General features: G+C 46.8%; 1 protein-coding gene across 1 annotated transcript; it reads right to left on the reverse strand.

Annotated features, from left to right (window-relative positions):
- Positions 1-11,276: 11,276 nt before the first annotated feature.
- Gprc5d (G protein-coupled receptor class C group 5 member D) lies at positions 11,277-22,184 on the reverse strand. Its single transcript, XM_041636758.1, has 3 exons — positions 21,290-22,184; positions 12,794-12,861; positions 11,277-11,348 (listed from the first exon to the last, which is right to left on the reverse strand). The coding sequence occupies exons 1-3, from the start codon at positions 22,182-22,184 to the stop codon at positions 11,277-11,279; spliced, it is 1,035 nt and encodes a 344-aa protein (XP_041492692.1).
- Positions 22,185-23,013: the final 829 nt, after the last annotated feature.

Consider the following 23,013-nt stretch of genomic DNA (forward strand, 5'->3'; position numbering starts at 1 on the left):
CAGACATTATGCAACCCAGGCTGGCCTAAAACTCGAGGGCTTCCTGCCCCAGCATCCAGAGTGCACTACTATGCCTGGTACTGTTTCTAGTATTTGAAACTAAATACCACGTGTTACCAAATCAGACCCACTTTTACCTAGTGGAGTATACCAATTAAAACAAAATCATGGGTTTTTCAAAAGAGAAAGTTTATTCAGGGGTTGGAGAGATGCCTCAGTTGTTAAGAGCACTGGCCAGTCTTCCAGAGGACCCGGGTTTCCCAGCAACCACCTGCTGGCTCATAACCACCTGTATCTCAGGTTCCAGGGAATCTTACACCCTCTTCTTGTCTCCTTGGGTACCAGGCACATATGTGGTTCACATACATTCATACAGGCAAACACGCACACATATAAAACAGACATATTTTAAAAGGCAAGTTTATTCAGGAAGTTGACTGTGTGGGAAGATAGGTCTCAAATCGACCTCTTCAGGACAGGATTTGGGGGTATTTATATGATAAAGAATCAGGGTGAGCCAAGAATAGTGGCTGTGGTCACAGGATTCCAGAGGCTGGGGCAGGAGGATTTCCATGAGTATCAGCCTACATACACACACACACACACACACACACACACTCACACACACACACACACACAGTGGTCTGAGGTGTGGGGAAAGGTGCTGAGGGTCAGAGGTATAGCAGCTAGCAGGCTACATGTATGTATCCAGTCTTCAGGCTCTTCACATGCTTAGAACATGGCAGTATAGCTGTGTGCGGCGGTGCACACCTTTGATCCCGGTAGAGGAAGGTAGCTCTCTGTGAGTTCAAGGCCAGCCTGGTCTACTGAGCAAGTTCTAGGTCAGACAGGGCTCTATAGTGAGACTTTGTCAAAAGCAAAACCTAAACAAAGCATGATGGTGATATTTGTGGCTCTTTGATGACATCCATCCCACACTTCCTCAGCCCAAAGGAAGAGCCAGTGTTTTCAACAAAAACAGCTTTGGAACCCCTAAAGGGCAGCCAAGGTAATGATACCATCATGACCCTGTGTCAGAGGCACCCCTACAGCCTAGCTGATCAGAGACTAATGGTCCATTGTCATCTGTGAGATCGCCATGATCCAATTCATGATTGTTAAAGCCTACTGAAGTCAAGTAACTAACAGCAAGCTCAGCTGGAGGGTTTATTCAGATTTCTCCTAGTTGTTCGTGGAGGGGTTAACCGGTTTAATTATGTCTATTTTGTGTATGTCCAGGTGCAAGTGTGTGTGTGTGTGTGTGTGTGTCTGCAAACGTGTGCACCTCTGCATATGTGTGCACGTCCATGAGGAACCCTAAGTGTGGCTCCTCAAATGTCATCCACCTTACATTTCAAAACATTTTTATTCCTTTGTTTGTGTGTGTGGTTGTGTATGTAACATGGCACATGTGTGTGGTTATGCACACGACATGGCATACGTGTGAAGATCCAAGGACAGCTTGTAGCCTGTCCTTTACTTCAGCCATGTGCGTCCCGGGATCAAACTTAGGTCATCAGACCTGGAACACATATGCCTTTACCTACTGTATCCCCTCACTGGCCCAGATCATTTTTTGAGACAGGAGCTCACCCACTAGGCTGGTTGGCTACAGAGTGCCAGGGATCTGCCTGTTTCTGCCCTCTGGCATTGGGATTACAAATATGCAACATCATTATTCCCCCCCCCCCATACAACTTGGGTCATAGGGCTTGAACTCAGGTCCTCATACTTGTGTGTCCAACACTTTACTGACAGCCATCTCCCAGGCCCAACAGTGTTAATGTACAGTGTCCTTTCCCTTCATAGACAACACAAGTACTTCCTCAGTCCTTCGCTTAAGACTGGAGATACTCTTCTCTGTGTTTTTGGACAGTTATGTGATAGTCTCTTAGTGGTAGGTGATAGTTCACCCTCTGGCTAAAACTTGGGTTTTTCAGAGTAAGTCTCCTCTTCCTGGTTTTATGTTTTAATTTAGTTTTTCATAGCTTTGTCGAGACACCTGAAGGAAAGACCTAAGGGAGATCAGTAATGGCTCATGGTTTCGGAGGGGTCACTGTGTGGTCACTTGGCCCCATGTACTTGGGAACATTGTGGTAGCAGGAGCATGTGGCAGAGAAGATTCTTTACCTCACACAGAAAGGGAGAGAACAAGGGAGCAAGGACCCAGGGGTCAACTTAACACAAACTAAAGTCAGTTGAGAAGAGGGGACAGAGAACCTTGATTAAGAAAACGCCACCATAAGATCAACTCTCAGCAAGTCTATAGGGCTACTTCTGGGTTGGTGAGGGAGGGCCCAGCCATGGTAGGTGGTGCCATCCCTGGGCTGGTGGACTTGAGTTCTGTAAAAAAGCAGACTGAACAAGCCATGAGGAAGAATCCAGTAAGCAATGCCCTTCCACTCCAGGGCCTCTGCATCAGCTCCTGCCTCCAGGTTCCTGCCCTATTTGAATCCCTTCCTTGACATCCTTCAGTGATGCACTGGAAGTGTGAGCTGAAATAAACCGTTCCCCCTCCTCCCCCAAGGTGTCTTGGTCATAGTGGTACATCACAGCCAGAGGTACCCTAACTAAGACAACACACATACAATAAAATAGAACGAAAGGCCGCTCCATGCTGTTCTCTGAGGGTGACTAATTGCACAAGAAGAAACCCTGTGATTTCTGTTAGGAAAGCAAAATCCGAAGGGGCTGTGGGCTGAATCTGTTAGTCATCCTCACAGCCCACTTACTCTGCATCCTGGGAAACCAAGATGTGAGTCCAGCTTGATGGTTCCTACTTGGAGAGGGAGGAGGGGACTTAAGACAATGGGGGGGCCAGACTGTGGGGGTGGAGGTGGGAGGGGGAAGTGGGAGGTGACAGAGGGGGAGGGGTGGCAGTGTAGGCTGCTCAGCAGCAGGAAGAGCCCTGAAACTAGCAATCTGGCAAAGTCACCATGAGAAAGTGTTTCAGGATGACGTTCAAGAAGACTCAAGAGATTTTCGGGAAGATATTAAGTTACGATTTCCAGAGTTTGTCTGTGAAAGTGGGTGGGTGGTGATGAGAAAGGTCGCCGACCCAAATCACAGCCAAATTAATCAGAGCAAGCTTTATTCAAGTACACAGGCGGTCTGTCTCCCCCAGGACAGGGTTCAAGAGATCAGCACTGGACATAGGGAATATAAGATTCGTATGTCTCCATGGATCTAATCTACATGGGAAGAAGAAAAAGACAAGATCTCCTGAGTAAATTGGGAACAGGGGGACCTTGGGAGAGGGTTGAAGGGTAGGGGAAAGGCAGGGAGGGGAGCAGAGAAAAATGTAGAGCTCAATAAAAAAATCAATAAAAATAAAGATTTGTATGTCTCAGGAGTAAGGGGCTTCTAAATGAGGGTTTTGGCAGGAAAATAAGGGGTCACAAAAACACAAGCCTGATAAATTGGTCATAAAGTCTTCTGAAACAAAGGTGTGGCTGCCATTTCCTGGAACAGGCAGCACAAACCCACTTGTAGATAAGGTTACAGGTGGAACACAGCCCCGTCCTTGAGAAACAGGTTCAGTCGTGAACAGGAATGAGCCTAGTTTGTCTTTTCCGTAAGATGGCTTTTAAGCCCAAGGTGGAAGGTTTTTCAGTGGGTTGAACTATAGCACACCATGGAAGCTTTACCTCCTAAATGTTCCACTCCCTTCCAAACACCACCACTAGCTGGGAATCAAGTGTAGTGAAAGATTTCACTTTCAGCTCACAGCATAGGGTCTCAGTCTACGGTTCAGACTGACCTGGAACTCACAATGTGTAAGCACAGGCTGTCCTAAACTCATGGCAATCCTCCTGCCTCAACTTCACCAGTGCCGGGGATGAAAGGCATGAGGCACCAGATCTGGTCTTCAATGTGAACTTCTTGAGAAAAGTCTGTTTTACACACACACACGCACACATCTGACAAATTAGAATTATGGTGCTATCAATTCGAGAACTCAGTGCTCAGGTTTCCCTCACGTCTGCTCTGGTGCTGTGAGTACTAATTAGTCCCCAAAGGCTTCCCATGGCCTCAGCCGACCAGTCAGCAGACTGCTTTCTTCTAAATAAGAACAGCAATCCAACACGATAAAAGCAGTTCTCAAGACCGTGGCTTGCGGGGAGGAGAGGAACTTATTCACCTCTCTAGCGGAATGCATTTCCTCACGTCTGGTTCTTTCTGGAAGGTTTTGCTTTATTGCACTTGGGAAAACGCTGTTTCCAAGAAGAACTACATGAGGCCACGTCTGAAACGTGAGGGAAAAGGGATGCACCCCCAGGGCGGAAACTAAGAGAAGCGGCAGGGTCTGAGCTCCACGGACACCGAACACCCGAACACATCTCCCCCAAGGATGTTTCAAGGGGAACTGAACAAGGCCCCACCAGGTTGTGTAAACAGAATCAGGAGTGGGTGGGGGAGCTTGCAGGCAAGATCGGAGAGGATTTACATTGCTACGCTGCCAAGGCCTGAGCTCCTTCTTTTAAACCCCAGTGAGTGTGTCACGGGTCCAGCGTGGTGAGAACCCTGACATGGTCGGCAGTGACGCACCACGAGGCAGCAGGAAAAGATGCAGCTCTGAGGCTGCCTGTCTGCCCGACACGCTAGACTCATTGATTACGCCAACCCCTTTCTGCTTTCTTGAACCTCACTGGGAAAGGCTAGATCCATCTGTGCCACGAAACAGTGCAGAAGCCTTTTCTGATGGCTGCAGGGCAGCTCCCCAAACACACAGTCTGAGAGGTCCATGGGACCTCAACTAGACACAGCCTCTTTGAACGTTGGCTTCTTGTTTCTTGACTTTGGCTGTGTTTTCTTTTGCTTGGTGCAGGATCCCATGCAGCCCAGGCTGGCCTCCAATCCTCTGTGTAACTGAAGATGACTTTGAGCTCCTGACCCTTCTGCTTCAACCTCCCAAGTGTTGGTATTATAGGCAGGTGCCAGTACACCTGGCCGTCGATGCCAATTAAAAATTAATGTGCTGGGTCAGAGAGATGGCTCAGTGGGTAAAAGTGGTAGCCATACAAATCGGGCTACCCAACTTCAGTCCCTGGATCCACGTCCCTGGATCCCATGGTGGGAAGAGAAAGCGGCCCCTCTGACTGCACACACACACCGGTTCTGAACCCGTGGGTCTATGGGACCCATAGAGCTGTGTGCTCTCCTGCTTATAGGCACTGCCTCTGCCAGACAGAACCTACCAGGGCTGAATACAGGGTTGTCCTTTCCCTCTCCAAACCTGTTTCTTCCCCCAGCCCTCCTCCTTTTAGTATTTTATTTTGTTTTAAAGACATGGTCTTTTTCGGTTTGTTTTTGTTTTATTATGTAGCTCAAGCTGTTCTCAAATTTGTAGCAATCCTCCTGCCTCAGATTTCCCAGTGTTAGAATCACAGAGGTGCGCCACCATGCCCAGCTATCTCCCCTTTCCTTTTCGTTGTTATTGTTACTGTTTTGCAGTCTCCTAGAATTTGCAGTGCAGCCCAGACTGGCTTAGAATACACAGCAATCCTCCTGTCTCAACCCCCTACATTCAGGAGTTGCCGGAGTGTGCCACCATCCCTAGCTCCTCCTCTTCAGGAAGTAGATCAAGCCAAGGTGCTGATGTCCCCTCTTTCTCATCCCTTACACAGGATGCTAAATATCTCTTCACTGCAGTGGCTTGCAGCTGGCAAAGCAGAGTCACCTAAGGGGATGTTCAGACATGCAATGAGCTCCGCCCCCAGGAACTCTGATGTAACTTGGCTGTGTGGGGCCACGGCAGGAACAGTTTTCCAAGTCACATGCTCAAAGCCTGGGGTCCTGGGCACCTGAGCCACACTTTTCCTGAGAAGCCGGTCTCATCAGTGGGTCTGGGATTGGGAGACACACACCTCAGCCGCAGGATCAGGGGCCCATGATACACAAAATCAGGCACTGAGAGAAATATCTGATGCCATATTTTAAAAGTTGAAAAACCACTGAAAAAAAGTCCTTAATAAATAACATGCCAAATTTTAATAAAAATCGGCTTTTGTGGTTTGGCTGCCTTCAGATTTCATGCTATTGCACAAGAGAAGCAATTAGGTTCCAGTTTCCATCCTGTGTGTGCCTGTGTCCCTCTGGGTCCCTCTTATAGGCCTATGAAGACTGAGTTCCTCTTATGTGTAGAATTTATGCTACACTTACGGGTTTATGAAGCCTGACAGCAGTGAGCAAACAGAGCAATGAGGAATTTGTAGGTTTTTTTTTTTTCCGGAGATGTTTTAAAGATGTGTTTTAGTTTGTGTGTAAATCTTTGTCAATGTACACCCACAAGTGTGAGCGGCACGCCTGCCCCCCCCCCCCCCCCCCCGCCACATGTACACACAGGTCAGAAGAGGGTGTTGGGTCCCAGGGATTTAGAGTTGCTGTCTTTTGTGTCCTGTCCAGTTTATTAGTGTGGAGCCTGGGCGCTGGGACGGGAACTCTGGTCTTCATGATTGCTCAGCGAGCAGTCCTCACGACTGAGCCTTCTCGCGGTTTTGCTTTTGTTTTTGTTTTAAAAACATGGTTTCACACTGTTGGGGCCTTGGCCTGCCTGAAGCCCATTATGTAGCTTAGTTTGGCTTCAAACTTTCGTGAACCTCTTGTCTCAGCCTCCCAAATTCTGAGATTACAGCACAAGCCATTATACCCATCAATGGGAGTCTTTTAACTAACTTTTTCCTCTTAGGACCAAATCTGGAAAGTTTGGATTTGTGAACAAAGAGGTCCTGTTTTTCTTTGCCTTGGACTGTGGTTGCTTTGGAGGCGTGGGTCCCTTGCCAGGAGTCTCCTCTCATCTGCCATGGTCAAATGATTTCTTTCAGGACGAAAGCCTCAAGTGCACACTTAGCTGGTGTCTGGAACCTTCTCCTATTGCTGCTCTCTTGGTGAGTGTCTGCTTGAGAAAGTTGAGCCAGCATCGAGCTGATGTTTTTTATTTATTTTTGTTTTTCAAGACAGGGGTTTCTCTGGCTGTCCTGGAACTTGCTCTGTAGACCAGGCTGGCCTCGAACTTACAGAGATCCGCAACTGAGCATCTCTGCATCCCCGAGAGCCACCTCGATGTCTCCTGAATATGTCAGTTCTGAGGTATCTCATAGAGCACAACTTAATTTTAGATACCATATCCTTGAAGAGTGGCAAACAGGGTTACTTGTGAGAGACCAGAGCTGAACATCGGGCTGGCCCGTTAAGATGCTTTGAACTACTCCGAGAAAAGGACTTAAGCTTTATGTACTTGATAATGTGTGCCAATGCAGGTACCCCAGAGGCCAGAGGTGTGTGGGATCCCCTTCAGCTGGAGTTATGTGTGGTTGTGAGCCGAAGTGGGAACTGGGAATCTAATCTGGGTCCTCTGTGAGAGCAGGAAGCACTCTTAACCACCGAGCCCTCTCTCCAGCCCCTTGGGCTTATTCTTAAGAGAATTATTAGCCCCCAAATATCTTTGTCTCCTTCTGCCGTATATGCCCCACCCACTCCATGTGCACTGTGGTTTGACACACACACACACACACACACACACACACACACAGTCTTTGTTATTTTTCACTGCGTCATCACACAGACACTCAGTGCTTTCAGGGGAACACACCTAAACACAGAAATAAAGACCTGGGGAGACCTTACAGAGGGCAAGGACTGGCCTAGCAGCCAGGAAAGCTGGCCTGCCACTAGTGACTACTGACTGGTCATCCCATCTTGTTGAAGTTCTGCTTTTCCTTCTCCAAGGCTATATTTGACCCCCAAGGACATTTTGGGTACACGTCTCTGACGTTAGTTCTCTTGTGCCTGTTATACAGAAGAAATTTGGGACAGGTGAAACCACGGGGATGGAGGTGGTGCTAGACACAAAGACAGGACAATTAGTAAGAGGCACCAGCTCATCAAAGACAGCGAGGCGCAGGCGGCCTTTCATGGTCACCGCTTGGTGCGCTTTATGAGCATCAGTTGCTAATGGCACATGAAAGCCGGGCTGCTGCTCCATTATCCCTGCTGTCCCTGGGTGGCAACTCTGTGGGAGGTCACCCGCCGGACGGCCCCTGGGAATGTCCACGGTGTGTATGCTGCCCAGGGTTGTGGCCTGAGGATTCTGCTATCGTTTTACAGAAGAGTCTAGGTCCCTCCTTCTCTCTCTCTCTCTCTCTCTCTCTCTCTCTCTCTCTATCGCAACAGGTCCCCATCATGTAGCCCTGGCTGTCCTAGAACTCCATATGTAGATCAGGCTACTGTCAAATTCCATACTCCGGTCCTTTTTAATAAAAATTACATTTATTTACTTGTGTGCATATGTGTGTGAGGCATATGGGTGTGTGCATGCCACAGTAAGTGTGTGGAGTTGATTCTTTCCTTCCTCCTTATGGTTCCTTGGGGGACTTGAGTGCAGGATATTAGACTGGAAGTAAGTTTCTTTACCTGTTGAGCCATCTCCCCCATCTGCTGCCTGCTATCCCTCCCTCCGTCCCTCCGTCCCTCCGTCCCTCCCTCCCTCCCTCCCTCCGTCCCTCCTTTCCTCCCTCCTTCCTTTCCTCCCTCCCTCCTTTCCTCCTTCCTTTCCTCCCTCCCTCCTTCCTTTCCTCCCTCCCTCCCTCTATTCTTCAGGTTATTTAGACAGCACTGGAGATGGGACCCAAGGCTTTGTGCTTGCTGGGCAATTATTCTACCATTGTACTATTTCCTCAATGTTTTTTGTTTGTTTTGTTTTGCTTTTTTGTGTCGGAGTCTCTCTGTGAAGCTCTGACTGTCCTGAAACTAGCTCTTATAGACCAGGCTGGCCTTGAACTCACAGAGATGTGCTTGTTTCTGCTTCCTGAGTGCTGGGATTAAAGGCATGAGCCACCACCACTGGGCTAAATTTTTTTTATATGTGGTACTGGGAATTGAACCCAGGGCCTCATGCATTCCAAGCGAGTACTCTATCACGGAGCCACACCCTCAGCATTTCTCCTCAGTCTTTTAAAGGTTTCCTTATGGAAAGTGGAGAAACATTTTCCACCCACGAGGATGTCACTATGAAAACAGAACCTTACCTAGGAAATAATAAGTGTTGTCCAGGAGGTAGAGATATTTGGATTCCCTCTCTCCACTTCTGACAGACATAAAATGGTGTAGACATGAATAGCAAGCAATAGAATGTCTCTTAAAATATTCAGAATGGGGCCCAAAGATGGCTCAGTGGGTAAAGGGACCTGCTGCCATGTCTGATGACCTGAGTTTGATCCCCAGGACCTCACATGGAGGAAAGAGATTACTGTCTTCCCCAAGCTTTTTACTGATTTCCACAAATATGTCATGACATGGGCCTCCCCAAATAAATACATTAAAATTTAACAATGTAAAATCAAAGAATGAAATTTTCATATGGTCCAGAGATATCTATTACTTTTGGAGATATATTTAAAAGAAAAAAGAACAGCTGGGTGTGGTGGTGTATGACACCTTTAATCCCAGCACTCAGGAGGCAGAGGAAGATGGATCTCTATGAGTTCAAGGCAGTCTAGTCTACAAAATGAGTTCCAGAACAGCCAAAGATACACAGAGAAACCCTGTCTTGAAGCCACCCTTCAAAAAAGAAGAAGAAGAAACAAGAACAGGACTTAGGATAGTCCTGTAGCTGTCTGTGGCATTATTCACAGTGGCCACAGGTAGAAGTTACCCATATGTCCAATGACATTTTTTCTGTACCTAGAAAATGGGACAGGTGTGCAAAGTAATGTTAGCTACCTTCCAAAGGAAGATTGCCATGAAGTTATCCTGGGTCTATCACAGACCCTGGCTCAAAACCCAAGCAGATGGGGCTGGGAGATGACTCAGTGGGTAAGCGTTGGTGAGGAAGCACGAGGATGAGGGTTCACACGCCCAGAACCCACGTAAAAGTCAAACACAGTAGTGCTGGTGTCTGTAACCTCAGTGTGCTGCTCCTGGGAGACTGGTTGATACTGAGGAGCTACGAAAGCTCCTGGGCCAGTGTTTGGTCTACACAGCAGCAAACAGCAAAGAGACTTTGTATCAAATAAAGTGGAAGCAACCACTGATACCCGAGTGTGTTCTCGGACCTCCACGTTCATGCGTCATGCGTGTGTGTGTGAGCATGCTTTCACACACACACTCACACACACATACACGCAAAACAAGCAAACCTCAAAAAACAAAACAGGACTCCTGTTACAAACAAATACAACATGGCAAGAGGTGGAGTTGGGGCTGAGAAGACTCAGTGGTTAAGAGCACTTACTGCTCTTGCAGGGGACCGGGATTCAGTTCTCAGTACATCACGGGGTTCCAAACTGCCTACCCGTCCAGGTCTGGGGATTGACATCTTCATCTGGCCTCCACAGACACTGTACAAACATGTTTCCCATACAGACAAGCAGACTTGTATATATAGATGTAAATAAAATCAATAAAATATCCCTCAAAGAACCCCAGACACATGGGTGGACATTGAGGCTCTTACGCTAAGGGAAATAAGGCCGGCACACAGGGACGGACACTGGATGAAGTATGATTCTGTTATATGAAGCTTCAAAAGTTGTCAGACTCACAGAAAGTAGAATGGCGACAGCCAGAGATGGGGGTGGAAAAGGGGGATCTGTTACTCGGGGAGTGTAAAATTTTAAGTTTTCTAAATGAAAAAGTTCGAGGACCCTTTTGAGTACAGCCATGCGAACGTAGTTAATAGCACTGAACTGGCCTGTTTTTGTTTGTTTTGGGACAGGATCGCATTCGTCCCAGCTGACTGCAGATTTGCCAAGGCCGACTTGAAACCACTCACTCCACAATAACTAGTGCTGTGATTCTGGGCACATGCCTCTGTGCTGGGCTTGAGCTGAGCTGCTGAGCACAGCGAAGATGGTAGCATTGCTAGGTACGGTTTCTAGTACAGTAGAAAAACAGCCAGAGGTGCAATCATCTCTTTGTCGTATTAGAATGACCGCCCTCCCCCCACCCCTCCGCCATGTCTCCACACCAAAGTGTTTATTCCAGTCCCATTAACCAGAGACACCAACTCTTCCACGCATCGCTAAGAAAGACAAACATGTAGTTAAATAAATGCAGAAGACACAGTAAAGTAGGGAGGCAGCAAGACTGTAATTGTGCGGGCTAGGGTAATCTTCAGAGAATGGGTCCAGAAGGGTTAGTAAGGGCAAGGAAGCAGAGAGGAAGGACAGGGCAGATACCGCATGGACAGTGTTTCCAGAGAGTTCTCCTAGGCCCGTTAGGGTTGTGTTGAGCAGGACACAGGCTTCTAGGCTGTCCTTCTTCTGTTTCTGGTAGCTCTATGATCCCGCATCTTGCTGTGGGCTGAGTGTAGCTCGTGGGATGAGATACTCCTGACTGGGATCAACAGTCTGGAAAGGAACGGATGTCATTAGCAACTTTCCGAGCCAAATAGTGTCCTTTCCCTATCACTTAGTTCGTTAGTTTTAAAAAAGCAAACCTTACAATAAAATTGCCCTGGTTTTATTCCCGTTGCTATGGTAAAATGACCTCATAGAGAGCAACTCAGGTGATAAGGGGTTGATTTTCGCTTATTCCAGGTTCTAGTCAAGACACTGGGAATTCGAGACCAGCTAGTCACATCATTCCCCATTCGAAGGCAGAGAGAAAGGAATGCATGCTCACTTTGCCTGCTAGCTTCTTCCTATATGATTCCTATTTCTCCTCCTAAATGATCCAGGATCCTCTGTCTAGGGAGCGATTCTACCCACAATGGTTTGGATCTTCCCATACTATGTAAAGTAACTACGACAAGCCTCTACTGATATGGCCACAGTTCAAGCTAATGTAGACAGTTCTTCCTTGAGGTTCTTTTTCCAGGTAATTCTAAGCTGTGGAAAGTTGACACTGGAAATCATCACACAAACCTATTTATGTCGGGTTCCACTGTTGGTCATTAATAAGATTTTTTTTTTGCAAAGCCATGGAATAGTTGATTCCTAGAATTTGAAAATGCATCCAAGAAACTCTACAGGATGGCTAAAAAACAATTTTCCTCGTTGTGCAAAAGCTCCCCATCCCCACTCCTTTCTGCCAGGGTTAATCAGAGCAATCGACATGTGGCTATATCCTGGTCTAAGTGCCATTCAGGGAGACACAGATTCTCTGCTCCAGATGGGACAGCTGAGCTTAACCGGCTGCCTCATAAAGCGGACAAGCAATGTGAGGGCGACTTTCCCTCCTGGGCTTCAGCTGCTTGTGGTCCCCACAAAGCAAGAGGTTTTCCCCAGCGGGGTATTTTTGAGTTTTCAGCATCTGCCTGTGAGCCATGGCAGCTCGACGTGCCACGGGGTGACGTGCGATGTCCAATCGACTCAGGAGAACTCCCTCTGTTTTTGCCCGAAAGGATTAAAATTGATTCATCCATCTGGGCTTCCAGATGGTGACGAGACCCAGCCCTGTTGTCAGGATGGCCTGAGCTGTCGGGGCTAGAGAGTGGTTAACGGGGGAAATTGAGGGTGCAGGGGGATAGATTTAGATGGCCCGTGCTAAAGCCAGACTCAACACTCATGCGGATTTACAGCCCTCCGTCCTAGCTTGCCAGCCCCCTCTACCTCATCCAGATCTCCATACATTGTTTGATCCTTCCTGGGAAAAAATACACTGAGGTGGTGGTGTGGAGGGAGACTCTCGGCGTTTAAACCTAGGGTCTCTCCTGGGCCAGCTGGCGTAACTTGAGACTGCCCTGCCCTGCCTGTCCTCCCTTGGACCAATAAAGTCACTGGACACACATCCTGTAGACTCCAAGGAAAGTGTTTGCCGTGTCTTCCTGAGTGAGTGAGTCGAGCATGTTTACCTGCAGCTGAATGGGAGTACCATGTGCAGTTAGAGCTACATCCTCCTCAGCTCCGTCACTGTCTCGGGCTGAAAGCCAAAGGAGGGAGGGGCCGTGTTAGTGTTGGACTCACCAGGACTGGGAGGTCATTCAGTGGCTCGCAGATTGGTTCTTGGTGCTTTAAGGACTAGTTGGTTGTGGCAGCTATTGAACAAAAACCCAGTGGGTTTGCTCTTTCATTTGTCTATTCCCTCAGCTGCCGATTTAACGCAAGGTGTCGTGTGGCCCGGGCTGTCTTCAAACTCAGTGTGAAGCTGGCACTACCTTTGAACTCTGGATGCTCCTCCCTCCAGCTCTCAAACACGGGGTGACAGGCGTGCACCTCCATATCCAGCGCTTGAAGGATCCGATTTAAGAGAATCTTTTAAACGTTTATGAGGAAGGCTGTACACGGTTAGAGCATGCGTGTTCAGGAGAAGCACACACATATGTGGTAACAGCAAAGGCAGGAGAGATGTCATAACTTTCCTGAAAATGGTTCAACGCTGGGCTGGAATGTTCTCTGACTTGGACTTAACAGTGACCCCTGGGGTCATAGGCTTTCAATCGTCCCTGCAGGCTGACTTCTCCACGAGTTGGATTCATTTTTATTGTTGCTGTTTGAAAAGGGACTTACTCTGTAGCCTAGGTTGGTTTAGAACTTCCTGTATAATCTAGACTGGCCTCAGACTTTTGGTGATCCTTCGGCCTCAGCCTCCTGAGTGTTGGATATTTAGTAGTGTGTTACTATGCCCAACTTAATTGGATTCAAATTTTAAAACTGGAAATAATAATAATAATAATAAATTATTTCCAGGGTTTTCCTAACATTGGAACACTCTGGGTTTGATTCCCAGTACCACAAAAATGAGCACCTAGGGGCACACACATGTGCACATGTGTACACACAAACACACACACACAATTCCTTAGAGAAATACTATATTGTCATAGAATCAGCACATAGACTGTTATTTGTTTAGTGACAGTCTTGTCAACCAGGTGGGAAACTCTATGACGTCAGGGACTTCTGTCTCTCAGGCCCAGCGCCTGCTCCAACCATGCTTGTGTGTTTGGGTGTTCACATGCTTGTGTGTTTGGGTGTTCACGGACACAGCTGTGCCAGTGGTGGCCACACTTCGAGGCTGCAGTGCTGGTGACTGGACCCTGGAGAAGGTCAGCTTGGGACCCCCCCATCTGTATTACTTCCCTGTCCTCTCCTGTCTGTCAAGTTCCTAAACCTTTTGTTCATGTTTCTTCCTGGTGGAAACCAAAGGAAAACCTGGATGCTCTTGACAGCAAGTCTGTTCCACAGGTTCTTGAGGATGCAAACAGTTGATGTCTATGCAGGTCCCTGGGGTTGGGACGTAAGGAAAGAGTGTGTGAGCTACACTTTGTATATTATTGAAGGTGGTGTGGTTATGCCTGCCCCTGACAGCTTCCTCCTACTGGCGTTTTCTAGAGGGGTTGAATCCTGTGATGTATGAAATGCATGTCTACCCTTCAGCGTAGGAGAAACTGAGTCCTTGGTTTAGCTTTTGTAATATAATGGGATGCCTTTGCACGCTGTCCCTTGGCAACAAATTTCATCCTAACATTCTCATTAGACAGGGTCAGAAGTTAGAATAACCCAATGCACCCATTTCTAGTTATTTTTCACAAATTTATGAAAGTGCTGGTTCTCTACATAAAGCCCCTGGCCACCTCATGTTGTAGATTGGGACTTGGCATCTGCGTGTGGAAGGAGAAGAGCGTGACATCATCTTTAGTTAAATATGAACATCCCGAGGCTCCTAGAGGCCAGGGGCCTTGCTTGTTAGGAAGCCGATGTTTCTCCAGGCTAGGGCTGTGAGCATCCATCTGCCGGTGACACGCACCGCTGTCCCAGCTACCGGGTTATGCTTCTGCTCTAGTCTTTGTGGGTTTAATCCTAGCCTTATCCAATGTTAGACCCGACAAATTCTGTCCGCAGTTCACCGTCTTTCCCTGTTCTGTGCTGGTTCCCCTCTGTTTCTGTCTCTCTCCCCTCTTCCAGGTCTAAAACTACTTTTTAAGAAGAGTTGTATTCTTAATTTATTATGCACTTGTGTGTTTGAGCTATGAGTGTAGGTGCCTTCTGAGGCCAGCAGAAGGCATCAATTCTTTCTCTGACAGGGGTGCTGGGAACTGAACCTCGGTCCTCTGCAAGCGTACCATTTGCTCTTAAGAGCTGAGCCATCGCCTGGTGATGGAAACTCCCAGTGATCTATGAAGGTGACCCTAGTTAAGAAAGACTCCTGGTAATACGGGATACAGAGCCTAAGCAAGCCATCTTCTGTAACCAGGCAAGGCTTCCAGTGGAGGGGTTGGGACCCCAACACAGCCACAAACCTTTTGACCTACAGTTTGTCCTGCCTACAAGATGTCAGGTGGCACAGAAACAATGGAAGTGACCAAGCAATGACTGATCTAGCTTGAGCCACATACTATGAGAGGGAGTTCACCCTTGAGCACCAGGACTCGAGACACAATAGCCCAGAGACCCAGGATAGAGCAGCAAACAACAATAATAACAATAATAATAATGATGATGGTGAGGATGAAAAAGAGCTGAGCTATCTCTAGCCTTGACCTATAACTACTTAAAGAGTGTAGTCTGCTTTGTTTTTGTTTTGTTATTGTTTTGCTCTTTTTAAATAGTGCTGGATTGAACATAGGCCCCCCTCTCAAGCTAGACAACACTCTACCACTGAGCTATAACCTCAACATTTCACCCTTAAAATTGTTTCATGTATTACTTTGTGTGTGTCAGGGGGTACATGTGAGTGTGTGCTACGGCACAAGTGTGGATGTCAGAGGACAACTTAGATGCAGTCAGCTTTCTCCTCTTACCAAGTAGGTTCTGAGGCTGCACTCAAGTGGTCAGGCTTGGCAGCCAGAGGCTTCACCCACTGAGCCATCTCATCAGTTCCTAAAGCGTACTCTTAAGTGGTACATCGAGGAGGACCACACAACGTTTCCACATGTATATGCATCACACAGTGTTTAAATCGAGGGCAACACATTTCCTTAGCCATGAGTTTATGAGGAAAACCTTCCAAATTCTTCTTTTCTAGATTAAAACCAAACCAGATAACACACAGTACACCTTACTGTGTAGCGGCAGGCCAGAATTTCTTGGCCCTCCCTAACTCTAAGGTAGCACTCATTCAATGACCTTCCCCCATGTCTCCCCGCCCACTAGACTCCCACCCGGGAAGAACCTTTCTACTCGCCACAGGTGGGAAATTTCTCTCTCTTTTTAAGATTCTGGTAACATCTTAGCGTGGCAGGAAAGAAAAACAAGATTCCTGTAAAAGAGCAAGCAAAAATTTTCACCTGGGTCCATTGCACTGGATTTCCCTTGAGAAAGTAGGTACACTTTGAAGACAAAAGTGGGGACTTGTGAGATGGCTCAGTGAGTAAAGACACTTGCCATGAAAGTCTGCCAACCTGGGTTTGGTCCCAGCTCCTACTATGGAAGGAGAGGAAGCCACTTCTGAAAGTTGTACACACACACACACACACACACACACACACACACACACACACACTAAAGAAATAAATAAAATTCAAAACAGCAAAATAAAGAATTATTGAAAAGGAAAACCCCAACAAAAGCTGATGTGTCTAGGGAAGCCCAAAGGGTCTAATGTTTGCTTTCTCATGGCTCACTCATTTTTTATTCATTCAGCCATTTTTCATTCTGCCGAGCTCATCACTCCTCTTCATCTTAAGACCTTAGAGAGCAATCACACTAATGATCCCTTCAGCACTGCACAGAAAACTGCCCGCCACACCTTGAGTCCTTTGAAGACAGGCAGGTCTTGCTTTTAGCAAACCTGAGATGAACAATATTCTACTTAATCTACAATGGATAAAGCAGGTAACAATTAGAGGGGGGACTGTCTTGCCCCCAGAAGATCTATAACGGATGTCCTAATGTGTTTATGATCTCTTCAAGTCCTCGGTGTGAACAACTGGTTTAGTTAAGTGGCCATTGATTTGGGCTGGCGGAGGGGAGCTAGCTATAACTTAGGAGAACAATTATTCTGAACTCCACTAACTTCAAATAGAAGGCAACATAGCCCACCAACTAATCAAAGAGGCATCTGTTAAAATACCGTCACCCCAGATACATATAAATGAGTTGATTAAGCGCAAACATAATTCATAAATGACTTCTCCACTCATACATTTTAATTCCTTCAATTATTTGCTCACATTTTTTTGCACTATTCTTGGATATCTTTATGACGACATTCCCAGCGCCTGACAATATGTTGAGCTTGTGAAATATTAATCAAATGCTGTGAGAGTATATAGATACATTTGTGGCTCAAGTGAAGCTGAGTGTAGGGCGTGTCAGTGCAATCCTAGTACTAGCGAGACAGAAGTAGGAGGTCAAGAGTTCAAGGCTAGCCTGAGCGAAATGAGACCTTGACTCAAAAAGCAAAAAAAAAAAAAGCCTTATGAAGAACAACCGGTTTGAAAATTCCATCAACATACAGCTGTGTGTGTGCATGCTCAAGCATATGAGTGTGCATGTGTGTCTGTGTGTGTTTTTGTATGTGTGTGCCTGTGCGGGGAGACCTGAGGTCAACCTTGGGTGTTGTTCTGCAGACACTATTCACTATGGTAATTTGTACATGTGTATGGCGTATGTGCACGTATGCTTGTGAACACGCATGCACACACAATAAGGGTTAGAAGTTGATGTCGAGTATCTTCTAGATCACCCCCACCGTACATATTACATACTTGAACGCAGGGTTTCCGATTTGGCTAACCTCTCTAGCCTGTTTGCTCTGGAAATCTCCTGTCTGTCTCTGCCTGGTGAAGGCTGGCATAACAAGGCTGCCATGTTTGCCTGGCATTTTTACGGATGCTGGGATCTGAACTGGGGTCCTTATACTTCTGAGACACATGCTTTACCTACTGAGTCGTCTCCCCAGCTCTGTCCATCATGCTGTGAAGAGACAGGGTCTCGCATGGGCTAGGTTGGCTGGACAGGGAGCCACAGGGACCTGCCTGCCTCTACGTGCGGAGCACTGGAATAAAGAACGCATGCCACTACATGTGGGTTTTTTATGTGGGTTCTGGGCATCAAATTCAGGCCTCTTGTTTGCACAGTAAGTCCTTCACTGACTGAGCTATTTATCCAGTTCTTAAGGAGCACATTGACAGTATAAGGAAATCTGCCCGTCTGCGCTATGTCCGGTAATGACATGCCTGATTGCGTTTGCATCCAGATGTTGTTGTCTGGCATGCTCTAGAATTAAGTCCATAAGCTACTTCAGAGTGACTTTAAAGCCTAATCTTTGCAAAGACTTCCAGGAACTAGATGGAGTCTTTAATCCCTCTTGCTGATCGGTTTCAGCAAATCCCTTGCCATCTCTTATTTTCCCATTCAGTAGCAATCCTTCATGTGTTGGTTCAAGTTCATTTTACCCCGTTTTTTAGTTGGAGATGGAAACCAGTAGGACAACTGCCTCCCGCAGAGATGTCTTTGCACTCGTGAAATTCTCTGCTAATCACCCCTTGACCCCTCTTCTCGCAGCTGCATAATTCTGGTTTTATAAACCCAGCGGTAAATCAAATAACAATGCCATTGGAGCCTGGGTGGCAAGCAGCGTTGAGTCAGAAGAGTCACAGGGCCACTGTGTGCCTCACGGACCTGAACAAAATGCCATGTTTCAGGATAGAATTGAGACAGAGCCTGGATTGGCTATGAGAAAGGCGCATAAAACTTAAAACTACCAACTCAGTTTTACTATCCTAACCTTTGCACACAGGTGTGACGCTAAAGCCCTTTAATCAGCCCTGTGGTTTTCCACAGAACCTCCCCAAGTACCCCACATGGCTCGTCTCATTAGTGGATCCCAGACCTGTGCTGAGGCTGGAGCCGGACTGATGCCGAGAACAAGGGCATGGCTGTTCTCACCAGCCACACGTCTGCTTAGTCACACTGTGATTATTACTTCAATAGACAAGCTTGTAGGCCAAGGAGATTTGCTTTCCAGCTAGCTCCACGGGCGCCATGATCACGCTTGTGGTTTCCCAGCTGCTGGCTCTTATGTATTTGGGTTCTTGTTTTCCCTAGCTGGTTGTCACCCTACCCTTTCTATTGCACTTCAGTTACTCTCGTCATGTTTTGATAACTGCTTCTTCCCAGACTTAAATTCTGAGTCTAGTCTCCCACCTGAATTATCTGGTGACTCCGCCCAACCTTGGAGGGCAATTTGCATTTTTAAAGCACTGTAGTATTGATTTTTCTTCCCCCCCACAAAACGTCAACTGACTCTGGCAATAACTGTCCTCTATCATCGGCAGACTATTTCCTGTTTAAAATGGAGCTTCTCTCTCTCTCTCTCTCTTTCTCTCTCTCAACAGGGTGTCTCTGTGTAGACCTGGCTGTCCTGATACTCAGTGTAGACCAGACTGGCCTGGAACTCAGATATCTGCCTGCCTCTGCCTCCCGAGTGCTTGGACGTGTGCCACCACTGCCCAGGTTTTGCTTTTTTTTTTTTTTTTTTTTTTTTTTTTTGAGACAGGGTTTCCCTGTGTAATCCTAACTATCCAGGAATTCACTCTGTATACCAGGTGAGCCTTGAGCTCAGAGATCTGCTTTCCTCCAGCCCCCTAAGTACTGAGTGCTGGGACTAAAGGTGTGCACCACCACCACCCAGCTCAAGAAATGGGTTGTTCTAGTTTTAATTGGATAGTAGGATAGTTCTGACCAAATTAAGAATGGAATTCTTCTGCGAGCTCTGACACTTTCCTTTTACCTTGTTTTTGAGACAGTCCTAATACGGCCTGGAATTCATCCTGTAGCCCAGGCTGGCATCAACTTTACATGGACTTTTTTGCCCCCGTTTCTGGGATTATGAGGTTGTTATACCACACCTGGCAACTCTTTTAACTATTTTTGTTTGTTTGAGACAGGGTGGTGCCCTTCCTATAACACCTTAAACACATGTCTAACGTTTGGGGGGCATGGAATAAGGGTCATTACAAGCATGCTTTGGGATATTATTATACTACAAGAACTTCTTTGTCTCTGGGATTAAAAAAAAAAAGCAACAACTTTTATCCCATCTTCAGGTAGAAACTACGAAAGGGATTGTAAAGACTGACAGACTGTAATCCTTCCCCACCCCCAGACCTCAGGGATCTGATGGGAAGCATCCACAGCTATAATTTTGTAGGAAGGATATTTAGCATCAATTTCCGACTTTCCATCAGCGGAACTGAAAAGAACTAATAGATGCATTTATCTGGACAGGATTTAATTTGAATGTGCAATTAACTAGCGATAACAGCTCAGAATGTGTACGTACTTGAAAGCTTATATTCAATGTTTCTGAGCCTGGCGAACATTATGCGACCCATACAATATATGAAATAGCATCTTTGTTACCCAATAGGAAGAAAATGGGAGAAATCAGTTGTCTATTAAGACACCAAAATTGATGTGAAACCGTGGCACTGGGCTATAGATAATGTCAGATGTTTCACAAGAGGCGTTAATGAGTCTTGATATGTTTTCAGATAACTGAAATTAGCCACTGTTCCCTCCAGGTTGACAGGAACCAAGCATCTTTGGGATCACGGATAATGTCAACCCCAACAAAACAGAGACAGGTGGCTTGATTTTATGTATGGATAAACACGTGACCTAGAAATTATCAAGAAAATGTCACACGAGCAGTTGTTCCCTGCCTACTAATGATCCTACATCTGAGCTTCGGCTTAGCGTTCAGATTCAATGTCTTTCCTGTTGCTTTTTATAACAGGGCCTTGAAAAAAAATTTTTTTTGAAACAGTGAACAATTTGCAAAATAGAAACCCAGAAGTTGTTGAACTCTGTGACTCTTCTGAGTGCTGAGTCCCACAAGTCAGTTTTACGTTTTATCTGGGTAAATCAACTTGCAGACTTACACTTTTCAAAACGTCAGTTCCTTTTGCCAGGCTCTACTTTTGCGCTTGACAGCGGACATGCCTGAACTCACCGTGGCCTTATGTATCCCTAGCCTGGGGCTGGTTAACTCATTTTACTCTATTTGTTTATTTTATTATTATTTTTGGAGACACTCATGTAGTTCAAGCTGGTCTCGAACTCTGTGTCACCAAGGAAAATTGTGAACACCCCAGCCTCTCGTATCCACCGCTGTGTGTGCTACCACACCGGCTTAGTAAACTCATTTTAGAGTGAATGATTTTCTTTGCCACGTGCGAGCAACAGTCGCACCTTTTCCTTAAGAGCCTTCAATTCTTTTTGTCTTGTTCTTTCCACATAAAGTCTACATTTTAGGAGATCTGCTTTCCACTGGGTTCCAAAAGGCTTTGTCTCTATACTTGACACAACTCACTAAAAACTCTGGCCTGTGCCAGTGAGACGGCTCTGGGTTCTTTCTGCCTGCTTAATCCCCTCCCTGCCACAGTCCCTCCGGGTTGTACCTCTGGAGAGCTCCTGGTTCTCCATCCTGAAGCTGCGCTGGTAGACTGGGACCTGGCAGACGTTGCCTTGCGGAGGACACTCCTGCCTACTGCATCTGTAGAGGATGCTCAGCTCGGGGATGATATACAACAGCAGGAAGACCCAGGCGTTGGTGACGAGGCCAATGCAAATGACTGCGTCGTCCCACTGTGGCTGTCGTTGGAGCTGAGGGTTGCCTCTCAGGAGCATGGAGATCCACACCACCCAGATAATGATGGAGACCAGCACGGTGGCAAAGATGAGCCTCCCGTGCTGCTTCCAGTTCTCACAAGGGCCACAGAAGGTGGCCTTGGAGACAAAGAACGTGAGGGCCATCAGGAAGAGGACATAGATCAGGAGACAGACAAAGTCTACGTTGAGCTCACAGGGTGTCATGTGCACGAACATTGACCCTCTCGTCATGATGAGGGTCACGTACTCTATGGCGATGATGATCTGCAACAGGCTGACACCGATAGCAATGAAGAGGATTGTTGTCCAGCAGAAGGAGACTCTACCGCGGACCAGCTTCACCAGGTTGGAAGCATGAGCCAAGAGGCAGGAGAAACAGATAGCAAAGAGAACCCCAAAGAGGAAGTAGCGGACAGGGGCGGTTTGTTGGTTGAGCTGGATGATGAAGGCAAAAGCAAGTCCAAAGAGCCCCAGCACACCGAGCAGGAAGAGGAACTGTGTGGGAAGCACGTTCCACTGGCTGCAGTCCTGCACCCTCCGCATGAGGAAGAGGACTGCCAAGAGCAGCAGTATTGTCACCACTATGCCAATCACCGCCAGGGACTCCAGAACGATGGTCCATGGCCCCTCATTGTCACAGAAGAGGTAATAGTCTTCTGTGGACTTCACGCAGTCCTCGTACATGGTGGCTTACAGGTAGACCTCACAGGAATGAGTGCCTGGTCTCCTGCGGGGGGAAAAGAAAAGATGAAGGTAACTTGTGATGCTAAATTCACTCACGAGAATGCCTGCTGGGTGTCCCATCCTTCGTTCCAAATGAAGACACACGAGCATTCACAGGGAATGACTTTACCAATAGTCACCAGACACAGGGGAGTAACATTTTATTTGATACCAATTTTCCTGGCTGGGATAAGGATCTGAGAGATACAAGTATAGTCTACAAATGTAGGAATGCCTTCTTCTCCACTAGCCCCGTATTTATAACTGCTGTGTATAGGACAACCAGGAAGGAAATGAGAAGGCTAACCTAAACCCTTCCACACTAACTTAGCTCCCTCTCTGCAGAGCGAAACCAGAATGCTCTTTCCTAGGTGACACCCAGATAGTTTGTCTGTTTTCACATCAGAATTTCCAAAGGCCACTTAAAGGCAAGCAGAATCTTCTTGTCTGATTGGTGGGCTCCTTGTTGTATCGGGCACCAGAATGTCAAGCCATCCTTGGTTGGATTGTCTCAAACATGGATGCCCTGCTTAAAGCAGAGAGGCCAGCCATGTTCCCCAGTAATTTGAATGGCTGTTTCTTCTTCTATTTTAATTCAAGTCAACCCAATGCAATAGGCTTTTATTAAACACCTGTTTTTTTGTTCACCAAAAAAGTATGCAAAATGTCACCTTCCTTCAAGTAACCTTACAGATATTTAGGACTAAAATCCCTGACTTAAATGAGGTGACCTAGGAAAACAATAATTTTGAATCCAATAAAATAAAACAGCACAATAAACAAATACAAG

This window comes from Microtus oregoni, unplaced genomic scaffold (assembly GCF_018167655.1).
Source record: "Microtus oregoni isolate MIOR12 unplaced genomic scaffold, Mior012 000002F_ref0000024, whole genome shotgun sequence".
Classification (NCBI taxonomy): domain Eukaryota; kingdom Metazoa; phylum Chordata; class Mammalia; order Rodentia; family Cricetidae; genus Microtus; species Microtus oregoni.

Excerpts from the sequence above, each read along its gene's own strand:
- Gprc5d (XM_041636758.1), bottom strand. The coding sequence starts at position 22,184 with ATGTACGAGGACTGCGTGAAGTCCACAGAAGACTATTACCTCTTCTGT. Across the intron at positions 12,862-21,289 it reads GAACCAGGAGCTCTCCAGAG|CCCGAGACAGTGACGGAGCT; the intron begins GTACAACCCGGA and ends TTTGGCTTTCAG. Across the intron at positions 11,349-12,793 it reads GTACTCCCATTCAGCTGCAG|ACTGTTGATCCCAGTCAGGA; the intron begins GTAAACATGCTC and ends GTTCCTTTCCAG.